General features: G+C 39.0%; 1 protein-coding gene across 1 annotated transcript in view; it reads right to left on the bottom strand.

Moving 5' to 3' along the window:
* LOC109974728 (nucleoprotein TPR-like) overlaps positions 1-11,889 on the bottom strand; it is a 49,172-nt gene that overhangs the window by 36,851 nt on the left and 432 nt on the right. The window contains exons 2-15 of the mRNA XM_020625079.1: positions 10,744-10,865; positions 10,444-10,508; positions 9,794-9,884; positions 8,233-8,336; positions 7,924-8,088; positions 7,427-7,519; positions 5,760-5,840; positions 4,566-4,653; positions 4,110-4,247; positions 3,410-3,504; positions 1,106-1,303; positions 901-1,008; positions 489-712; positions 122-128 (exon numbers count right to left, since the gene is read on the bottom strand). Of these exons, the coding sequence (XP_020480735.1) occupies positions 122-128; positions 489-712; positions 901-1,008; positions 1,106-1,303; positions 3,410-3,504; positions 4,110-4,247; positions 4,566-4,653; positions 5,760-5,840; positions 7,427-7,519; positions 7,924-8,088; positions 8,233-8,336; positions 9,794-9,884; positions 10,444-10,508; positions 10,744-10,865 (1,579 nt within the window). The remainder of the gene's footprint in view (positions 1-121; positions 129-488; positions 713-900; positions 1,009-1,105; positions 1,304-3,409; positions 3,505-4,109; positions 4,248-4,565; positions 4,654-5,759; positions 5,841-7,426; positions 7,520-7,923; positions 8,089-8,232; positions 8,337-9,793; positions 9,885-10,443; positions 10,509-10,743; positions 10,866-11,889) is intronic.

Here is an 11,889-nt window from a genome sequence, read left to right as displayed (position 1 = left end):
TGGAATTGGCCACCCCTGGTCTAAAGCAAAACCTAACTAATGCCAGCAGAAGCATAAGTACTTGTGGTCACAGAAGGATCATGAGACACTGGGCCCCCAGGCATAAACATGTAAAGGGAACCGAGCCCCTACAAAGAAACATTTCTAGACTGAAATAGAGTTTTGTGGCTCTTTGTAATCATACTGCATGTCTGTGGTCATTTTGCACCTATAGGTTGCTGTTTTGTGTCTTTGTGGTCATTCTGTCTCATTTTATATCTAGGTGTGGCCACTTGCTTTATAACCCCTTTTCATCATTTTTTATTTCCTTTTAGTTTTTTCTTCTCTTTTTAGTCTGTTTATTTTCCAAAAGTCATTTGTCCTTGTGCTCATTTTTCATTTCTTTGTGATCTGATTTACTTCTACTTTTACTTTTTTGGTGTTTATTTGTTACTGATTGACTTTCCAAAAACAAAATTTAACTCATTTCATATAGAGGCTCTTCTTACCGTGCTGATGTTACTTGGGTCTGCTGCCTGTCCTTCTCCTCTTGCAGCTCCCTCAGCTTTCCCAGCAGGCTTTGGTTCTGCCTCTGAAGCTCCTCCACACTGCGGAAAGACAGCTGCTGAGGGCCAGTAACTTCAGAGGTGCTGGAAATGTCAGCGGAGCTGCTGTCGTCCTTGGTCACCTGATTACCTCTGGCTTCCTCCAGCTCCACCAGAAGCGCACACACCTGCACCAAGAACAAACGCAGGAATCAAAGCTTCTGCACCAATCAGCATGAATCTCCTTTTATTCTGTCTTTAATCCTTTATTCACATGATGGTTAGACTGCAGATAATGTCAATTCACTGCACAACAAATATCATCAGGCTAGAATAAGTGTATGTTTTATATTGCTCAGAATGTAGTGGTGTGTACCTGTGCAGAGGTATCGTCTAGCTGTCGCTCTGCCCTCAGTTTGTCTCTCTCCAGAGCATCACAGTGTTGCTTGGCTTCTTCCTTCTCTTTCTGCAAACTGTAGATCTCCTAATTACAAAGCAGGACACAACACATAGGAATATGTTATCAAGAATCAAAAAGTGAATAAATGCATGACTTAATGAGGATGCATCCTATCCCAGACCGTTCGAGCCTGCTCCAGTTTGTTGCAGAGGGAGGCCATGGATCTCTGCATGCTCTCATACTCCTCTCTCTGGCGCTTCAGGACAGGTGCTTTGGACTCAACCTCCTGGACAATCTCATCCAGCACTCTGCTCACTCTCCTGGTCTCCTGTTTCTCAAGCTGAAGTTGCATCTGACACTCAGCGTATGCATTATAAAGCTAAACAAAACAAACAAACAAAAAAAAAAAAAACAGGAAGTATTAGAACTTTCTATTGCTAAAACAAATGGCTGTTCAAAGACAAAACAATAGTGTGTCAGGTTGCAGAAAGGCTAATTTTACACTGCAAAATATACTCTTCCCCTTAACTCCAAATCTAGGAAGCTAAAGATGCCCTGATGACTTCTCGTGTAAACAAACAAAACGTAGGTTTACAATGTTACTTGCCAAAAGACATTTTAACACAAATATGTTAAACAGATTTCCCTTCTCATAAAATATTTGCAATGCCAGTTTTGAAATTCAAATCCAGCATCATTTATGTCCATGTTTACTGGTTTTTCAGTTGTCTGAACTATGCACTTAACAAGATTTCAGTACAACTTGCCCTCGGACTGGTTGTCATTTTTAGAGACAGCACAGGTTGAAAAAGTGGAATGGCATGTTCAAAGCCTGCCATGCAAAGAAAAGCCAAGTTGGCATTGGAAAAAAAATACCCAATGATTCTATCTGAAAGAAGCATGACACTATCAAACATAACTTCCCAAAAAAAAAAAAATAATAAAAAAAATGCTGACCCTGCATACTGTGCTTTATGTCAAAATAGCTATACATCTTTATTACCTTCGCCGTGTTGGATGTACCAGCGTTTGTTGGCTGGTTTCTTCACAGCCTAACTCAAAAAGTAATGAATAAATTTGGATGAACGTTTTGGAGAGGTAATGTATAAAACAATCCATTCGATTTTGGTGCTGATCTGGATCATCATCCAGACCCAGGAATTCTTCACCACTGTGAGTTTTGGAAAGGCCGTTGACTGTGGGTGTGAGCCCCCTTGTGACAAAGGTGTATGACTGCACTACTCAGCACTTAAGGCCATGACACACCCAGCCAATGGTCAGCTGTGATGGCCTGGGGGAGGAAACTGTCCTTGTGTCTGGTTATTTTGGCGTACAGTGACATGTAGCACTGTCCAGAGGGGAGGAGTTCAGACAGTTTGTGTCGAGGATGTGAGGGGTCTGCAGAAATCTTGCCCTCCTTTTGACTCATGAGGTGTACAGGTCCTCCATGGAGGGCAGGCTGGCACTGATAATTCTTTCTTCAGTCCTGACTGGAGTCTGTTCGGTTGCTGAGCCAAACCAGACAGCGATGGATGAGCAATGGGCCTTGTCAGTGAGAGAGAGACCACTCTGATTGGTTGATGAGCTCAACAAATCAGTGCATGAGAAGAGAAATGTTCAGGAAAGCCCGTTCAACCTGTCACTGTAATATCCATGCTTTCACCCATATAGTGCAGTATAGTGCAGTTTCTCCTTGTTTTTTTTTGCCTCCACACCCTCTTCTCTTCTTCCACAACCAAAAGACCAAGGGCAGAGAACGGCTGTGTCATTTGCAACTTCTTATCAGACGTATTCTCAATTAGAAGTAGCTATAAACAGCAGCTGTGCTGAACAACAGCTGCTTTGTTTCCGCAGTCTAGCTCTCCTCCTTTCCCTTTCTGAATGAAGAATACAGATATCACCACCTGATGGTAGGGAGTTATTTCTCTCACTTAGGCGCAAAATATACGTGCTAGTTGGCCATTCGCTCTCATTTGTGCCATTTTTTCAACCTGACTGGCCAAGACACAGGCAGTGTTAGGTAACGTTTTCAACCTGACTGGCCCAGACACAGGCAGTGAGTGTTAGGTAACAACTGTCGGCCTTCATTGCTGCTAGTTCTTTCATGTTGGCTTGGTGTGTCTTTGCCCTTAGAGCAGCCAAACATTGTTGGGTGGTGTGTGTACACATCACATTGTTATGTCAGTCTGCATGGGACATTTATTTAGCCATTCATGGCATCTAGTAATTATTCATGTTTATTGTTTTCTTGAATAACTTTCAAACCAATAATGATATCAGCATCATTCGAAATGCCAAGGGTAGGTTTTCATGGTCAAGCTGTGATATTATGAGGGTCAAACTATCATGTATTAAAGCAATGGTATTATGAGCAAAGTGAGCTGCAACTGCCTTGGTGGAGGTTTGTGCTCTCTGAGTGCTGTCTAGGTAATAATTTGATATTGATATTAACCATATTAGAACTCTAAAGGGTCAGTGCACTCACTTCAAAGAACTTCATGCCAGGCTTAACAATCGCAGCAATGGCAGCAGCTGATGGACACATGTTGTCCAACTCCTCCTCAGTCAGAGAAGGCATACCTGGAGCAAAATAATAAAGGTGGTAAGGGTGTGTACACAGATACTCATACACACACACGTCAGTCTAAAAAATAATCACAAACATGACAAAAAGCCTGAATAAATTGAGGTATAGAACTAACACCTAGAGTTGGAGGAAAGACTAGCATTTATAATTATGAACAAACACAACCTGTTTTAACAGGTAACACACAAATCATCATACTGTTCTTTCTTCCACTGAATAGATCAAACATTCAAAGTGTAGGCTGGAAAACGTCTGTGAACCCCTAGGTTAATGACATCAATAAAAGCTAAATGGAGTCGGGCGTTAGCAAACATAGAGCCCTGTCAGTAAAACAAGACCGTAGGTGTGGGTTAGAGCTACTCTGACATATAAAACACTCAAACATTTTGAGTTTGCTCTTCACTAGAAGTATCTGCATGGGGCACAGGGTAATCTTGAAGAGTTTAGATATTCATCATGCCACAGTTGCACAGTCTGTCCATAGATGTAAATGATTTAGCTCAGTTGCTGTTCTTTTTAGATGTGTGGCTATGATGACAAAGGTACAACACAGAATGATCAGGTTCACATACTATATGGTATGTGTGTGTATTCTTACAGCAATGTTTGCCAGCAGCCTTCACTGTACTGTTTTCCAGCTCTTTCTCCATTTTCTTGATTTTCTCCCCAAGCTCTGCCTCGAGTTGTGTCTTCAGTTGTTCTCCCTCAGACACCTTCTTCTCTAGTGCTTTATTGGCTGCAAAGACAGTGACATCAATCACATGGGTCATTATGATAAGCTACACTTCATATAATATTAAGATTATACACTTAGAACAATCAGTAAGCAAAACACAGCTAAAAACAAAGCGGTTGGGACACATTTCACCAGGTTCATTGGTTTACGAACGATCAGCGTGAGCAATGGCCATGTAGAGATTCAGTATTTCAAACTGAAAAGCAAGCCCAGGACAAAATGGCAGAGAGCAGTCAGCCTTTATTTTCATTTTATCAGCTGGATTTACTAGTGCACACATTTTGTATGTTTGAAGACAACTGAAACCTGGAGTCTTACCTTCACTAGTGTCTTTAACCAGCCTGCCTAGCTCTTCAACTGCTCTGCTCAGTTCTTGGTTCTTGGACTCCATATCTTTTGCTGCCCCCTACAGGAAGAACACAGACATCAGGCCACTGCAGTAGGACGAAGGACCAGAGGCAGGCACACGTAAGGGGTTTTTCCAATATAGGAACCTAACAAAATGTGTCAAGCCAAATAACGCTCATCACAGGTTCTGCATTTGTTTCCACTGCCTGACCAGTTTGGAGGTGCGTTCTGAGAGCTACGTTTTGACACTAAAGTACAGTAAAAAAAATCAAGTTCTAAGAACGTGTGGGGGGAGGCAGAACTGTCACTCATTACTGTTAAATGTCAGTGTCTTCACACCTCAGGCACTAGCATTACAAGTGTAAACACACTCACTGATTTAGAGGTAAAATGAGGACCTCACTTGTTGGCTTATAGGTAAAACAGGGACCTCAGCAGACAACAAGTTGTTTTGGCTGCTTCGTTGCATTGTTCCATTCATAAACAGAGGGAATTCCAGAGAGGATTAAATGAAATAAAGGGCTGAATAAATGTTACTCAAATCACAAATTAAACAGTTTCACCAAGACTGATGTGTCAGCACAGAGAAACTGAACGTGCAGCGTACACATTTTAAGCTGCATTCTCCAGTTACCTTATGAGGACCTAATATAAATGTGGTGTTATACAACAAGCAACACTTTAGTTCGTAAAACCATTTTTATTGTATAGGCTATATGCCATCAGGCTTGACAGACATGTCTGCACTGTTTGCAGTTGGGGTGACAGTTGATTGCTGACAGTAAGGTTAATTACCAATAAGACGATTCAGTTTTAAAAAGCTTGTTTAAATTTCATGTAGCTGTTGTAGATCTAAACATGATGTACATCATTTCTGCCAAGGCAGTAATATGACAGGTCATACTGGATAATAAGTAATATTATTACTTTTTCAGGAGTAATATGTAAACAGTAACATATTTGATTTCCTAACCTACTCACCACTGCTGACAGCATGCCATTACAAATGTGAAGCCCTGTTCAGTCCTTGAGGATGTGGGCAGATGACCAAATGTATGTCACAGTGAGGTGGAACGCATTAAATGGCCTCATAGTGGCTCATACCAAAATGACCTTTCTTTTTAAAGAATCTATGTATGACTGGTGCCTTGCAGCGATTCCTACCTCGTGGAGTGAAGAAAGCTTGACACGAGCATTGAGCTCATTGCGGTATTTCTCCTCCATAGAGCTCTGCTCATCTTTAGCCTGGAGAGAAAAGTGGAGACAACACAGAGACACACAACTGATACCAGTACTTGGTATTGGATTGGGTTGCAGCGGTTTTCACAGTATGATAACCATCTCAGAAAATATCATGCTTTCACAGTATTACACAACTACAACTACTACTATTATTATTGTTATCAGTTACAATAAAAACAGAGCAGCTTTTTAATTGCAAGTGACAGTGCCAGTGATTGAGCTGAATTGCAGAGCTAGATTAACCCTAAAGAATAAACTGAATTATAAACATGATTTTTTTTAACGCATATAACTATAATATTATATAACTAAAGCATGTTAGTTTGCATGGTAGCACCAACAGTAGAAGTAGTATTCACATCCTTAAGTAAAAGTACTGCTATCACACTGTAAAGGTAGCCTACTGTTACAAGTCCTGCATTGAAAATGTCAAGTAAAAGTAAGTATTACCACCAAAATGTACTTAACGTATTAAAAGTAGAAGTAGGCTATTCAATGCAGAAAAACATTACAATATAAAATATATACAGTATGTATACACATACCATTATATCTTTACATTACCAGCCTATCATTCATGTATCTGACTGTTGTAGCTGGTTGAGGTGCAGCTCTACTGAACCATTTTGTATCCAAGTGCAACTACTGATTATTTTGATTAGGGATTAACCTGTTGATTTTCTCAAGTACTCAGCTGACAGCTTTATGAAACTTCTGCCAATAGTGAGAAATGCCATCACAATGCTCTAAAAGATGATCACTCACACACACGCTCATCTATGTGAGCTGTGAAAGTTTGCAGGTGTGTTTCTTTCTGGGGTCACATCAGGATCAGTGCAAGTCCTTTTGTAAGTTTTGTAAGGTTTTATCATTTCGGATTACAATAATAAACGACATACTGCACGGAGGGATGGTGTTTGTTTTTGGTATATCTAAAGTAATGCTGCGCTGCTGATTTTAATTTATTGTTTGGTGGATGGCGTTTGGTTTACTATCAGCCTCATCCTCTCTGCTATTTGTCTGCTTCATCTGTGCATATGACACCCGTTGCGGAGTCTGACAGTCAGTTGGAGAAGAAAGGTACCCACAGTGTTCTTTTTTTCTCCAATACTGTAATAAGCAAATGTGCATGATATGATAACTGTCAATTTTCACACCATGAAACCAGTATATAACTGCAACCTTAGTATCAGATTGGGGCGTCCTAATGTTTAACCATTGCAATAAATATTTTTATCCTGTAAAAATAAGCAGCCTACTCTTTTTGCCTACTAAAAAAAAAAAAGAAAAAAAAAACATGACCAAAATTAAAGTACATTTCTGTTAAGGTACCTTTTAAATAAAGTCTGTATTAACTCAGTGTTCCTAAGGAAGGTGACTGCATGTTTGTGATCACTGTAGTATTGCACTAAAGTTTTAGCTATGGCATTAAACCAGTCTACAGTCCATTTTGAGGACTAGGGGGTGTTTCATGTGAGGACCCTCAGCTTTCCTATGTGCACACAAAAACAAGAATTATTTTAAACCTTCGCTGGTTTGTCTAAAAACAGTCTGTTCCTCGAGAACAACACCAGTGCGTTTTACAGTACCTGCTTCAGTTTGTTGTTGAGGTCTTCAGCTCTTTTACTCTGGCTTTCACTGGTTTCCTTCAGAGAAACAAGCTGACTTTCCAGTCTGGTCACCTGTTGAACAGAAAGGTTAGTACAGAGACATCAGCACTGTGGCATTTCAATGAAACCTGACCAAACAGGGCAGAAAGAAGAAGAGTGAAAGTTTCAGTGTTTTGTCATCTGTCATATCATCTGCCAGACAGACTGTAAGGAGTAACACCTCATCTCAGACATTTAGGAATATACATATTATATAGAGTATAGATAACTGGAAAGGGGATGTGAGAACATCAGCTTGTACAGACAAACATTTGCGATATTGATTTGAAAAACTTTCTGTATTAATCTTGTCTATTCATTTCCCACATCACATTCCACTGTCACTAGTAATACAGGAGATGTAAGACAATAATGACAGCACTGGTATATTTGTGCACACACTAAAAACCTGCTCAGTTCATACATTTGTGTGTTACCTGCTCGTTGCTGTTCTTCAGACTACCCTGCAGCTCCAGGATCTCTTTGCCTTTTTCTCTGTTGGTGTTCAGCAGTTCATCAGTTTTGTTTTTCAGTTCTGCAGTTAACCACTCAATCTTCTTCTCAAGCAACTCCTTCTCCTGCTCCATACGCTTCTCCCGGTGCTATAACGTACATTAGCGGTTAAACTGTTTTTTTTTTTTTTACATTATAATTTTCCAGTGGTCATTAGAAAAACTGCTGCTTAAGGAATGTCCCTGTGAACACAACCCAGAGCTGTAGTGACTTCTGTGAAATCTGGTGTTTACCTGTACAGAAGCATCAGAGGACTGTATATCATCCAGTTTTAACTGCAGCTCCATCTTGGTTTTGTTGGTCTCTGTCAACCTCTCATTCAGACGTTTCACATCCTCTGCAAACACACACACACACACACAAAAGGGACATAAATAAAACTGTTACTACTATAATCAGATGCCTAAAATGAGTATTGATGGAGGTACAACTTGCACTATTAACAAAGTGCTTCTAGATTTGTGTCTTTAGTAGGGATGGCCTCTAACAGTCAAAAAGTCGAGTCATTATAGTCAAGAGACTTCAGTCAACTGAAACTCTTCAAGTCAAGCCTTTGTTTTTATTTTATTTTTTGTCAGCCAGTGTGCATTACTATCGAAGGCAGCCCCAGCCTACCAGTTCATCATCGTCTTCTCCTCATTCTGGTGTGCTAAGCAGCAACGGTGACACTGTTTGATGCATGGTTGTACATTAAGGTCAGATCTATTTAGCAAATTGCAGAACAAGGAGAAAAGGATAAAACCCACTAGGACAAGCCACATAAAGGTGGGATTTGTACTACAGAAGTGTTTTCAAACATTGTGGTCTGCTTTTACAAGACAAAAGACTGTTGTGATGTAGCTGGTTTTGCATAGCCTAATGTTATAGGAGTCTGGTTTATTTACACATCTCCATTAAAGTACAACACATAGTCATTTAACATTTCAATGAGAAACTATAAATCAAATATAACATACTGGTTAGCTGCAGGAGAAGCTCAAACTTGTTGGTAAACTAGGCTACAACCATATCTCAGAATAAAAACTGCCTATAAGAGCACTGTTTTAACAGAAATACTAGAGGTTGCTGCTTGTCTTGTTATTCTGACAAATCCATATGGCAGCCCAAAATTAGATAGTCAATTTAAATAGTTCACAATTTTCTTTGTGGACTTCAGCTTGGTATTCAACACCATCATCCAAACTGACCCAGCTCACTGTACCTGCCCCCACTGACTCTGATGAACACTTAACCCATGACTGTCTAAGAGAACGACAATCTTCAGTGCAATACCTTGTAAATATACTGTTGTATATCTACACTGTGTGTATATATAGTTCTATATTTATAAGTAATTTATTTGTACTTTTTCCTAATGCACATTATTTTTCTTTAATTGTTGCTTTCTCAGCCTTGTATTGTTTGTCTATTCGCTGCTTTACAGAAGAATGCTGTGCACACACACACTGACAGCCACTGTACCAGAGTCAAACTCATGTGTCCAAAACACCTGGCCAGTAAAGCTGATTCTAATTCTAAATCTTTCAACATATTCAGCTGTCTTTTACTGATTTTTAATTCACAGAAATTTGTTCCTATCATTCTTTTGCATTTGATTACCAATGTTAATGTGGCAGTAAAATCATCACTGAAATTCATGCCAGTCGATTTTCTGACAGTCTATGCTGTCTATAGTATAAAAAGAAAGAAAGAAAAAGAACAAACTGTCGAAAATTCGCATTGAAGACCCGACTTAGTTGGATACAGTCCTAGTCTTTAGACTGTTTGCGTTTATGTGTGGACCTTTGAACTCACCAGTAAGGTTCTCCACTTCCTGCATTCTCTTCTCCAGCAACCTGGCCAGCTCTCTCTTCTCTGCCTCAATCTCATACTTGGCTTTGGTTTGCTGCAGTCACACACACACACGCTGTCAATGGTAGCAGGCATTTGTATGCTCTATATGTATAATTCCATTCATACCAAAAAAAGTATAATCTCAAATGAAATGCTTGTATCTCAGACATAGACTGGCACTTACACCTCTGTATCAACAGTGGTCTGAGAATAACTCATACTATGTTTCAAAGCTGAAAAACAGGCAACTGTTGCAATAAAAGGACATTTGCTCATCACTTCTTCACTAAACAAAGCTGCTTCATGTTACACATCATTTAAATTACAACATCAAATACCAGTAATACAATACATTCACTGACATCATTGGATGCCCCTTCTCAACAGTCAACACAATATGATCAACAGTTTCATCCAAAATTTAGGGTACTTTCCTTTTATTTCAAAATGTATTTAAAAAAGACATTTACTCATTGCTTCTGATACAAGCAATAGCTATGTTTCAGACAATGAAAGGGACTGCAGATTGATTATAAGAACATCAACAAAAACCTTATACTTTTTAGGTGATGTCATCATTAACACTACGTCCTCTTGAGGTGTGTGGGTACCTGTTGTGGTGGTTTATCTTCAGAGGTGTCTCCCTCTATTCCTTTCAGAGTGCTCAGCTCTACATCTGGGCAGGAGAAGCATAACAATACTCACACACAAAGATATATGTTCCTTAATACTATGTGGTAACAGTTAAAGATCCCAGCACATTGGATTTGAAATGAAATGATGGAAAACTGAGATTAAAGCAAGAACAAAGCTTTTTTGATGCCCTTTCCATTCAAACTGGGCAAAACACAAGAACATTTTTATAAATGTCACATGTATATGTGTGTGTGCATGTGTGTGTTTCAACTCACTGAGCTTTTTATTTTCCTCTTTATGAGTCTGCAGGTCTCTCGTGACAGACAGGATCTGTTCCTGACTCTCCGCCAACCTCTTCTCAATGTCAAAGTACTGCTGCTCTGTAGGGGCAGAGAATACCAGGGTACAGTACACATATCATATAATGTGTGTACTAACTACATCACACAGGCAAATGCAGTTTTATACTAGTTTTTACTACTGTAAATAGGGTTTGAACATTAATAATTAGGGATGTCAATAATTTATAATAATGGATTAAAATATATATTAATCAACAGTGCAGAAGACAAAAACGTCCAATGTAAGAGCCAGACAAAGTAAAGCAATTTATTATAGGAGTTTTCCAACATATGTACCTGTTAGCTGCAGTAAACAACATACAAGTCACTCTCATCATGTAGGTAAGGTATGCATATGATGATTTAAAAAAATAATAATAGTGTTAACTGTGTGTGTGTTTGGAGAGACTGGGGTAACTGGTTTCACATATATTCACTAATGTTACATGTTACTTAGTGTTCAAGGCTACGTTTGATAGCAAACAAATGTCAGAATATATTCTAATTGTTTGACATTATCAACACATTTAGTCTAAAGATCTTCTGTTTGTTCTACACTAAAACATACATTGTGCAGACAGCAATAGCCTAGCCACTCTGTGCAATCTCCACAACTTTAAATTAAGTCAAGATTTTTATTGTTATTTAATATGCAATTTAAATATGATTACAGAATAAATGTGATTTTAAATAATGAATATAATTTGGCGGTGAACGTAAACGTCATGCCAAACTTCACTTGTATTTATAGCAATGCAAAATTTTGTCTGTTTGTATCAGCTATATTAACATAGCACAAACGTTTACGAAACCTATTACTAATATCTGGGAAATTTTCTTTATTTCGGCATTAATTCAACACAAAATTCAGATCTTAAACTGTCGTGTTTAAGAAGTGTTGGCATAACTCCGCTAAAGTTAGCCTAACATGCCATCGTAGCTAACGTTAGCGTGCTGTTATAAGTACTGTGTGAAACACACACAGCATTGATTTTCTAGCCAAATTTACCAGAAGATAGTGTCACCATACAGTGGAGTTTGACATAATGTCTGAATGACATCTTACAAATTAATCAGCAA

Source organism: Monopterus albus, unplaced genomic scaffold (genome assembly GCF_001952655.1).
Source record: "Monopterus albus unplaced genomic scaffold, M_albus_1.0 scaffold345.1, whole genome shotgun sequence".
Lineage (NCBI taxonomy): Eukaryota > Metazoa > Chordata > Actinopteri > Synbranchiformes > Synbranchidae > Monopterus > Monopterus albus.
The sequence above is the reverse complement of the archived record's forward strand: the minus strand, read 5'-3'. Positions and strand labels throughout refer to the sequence as shown.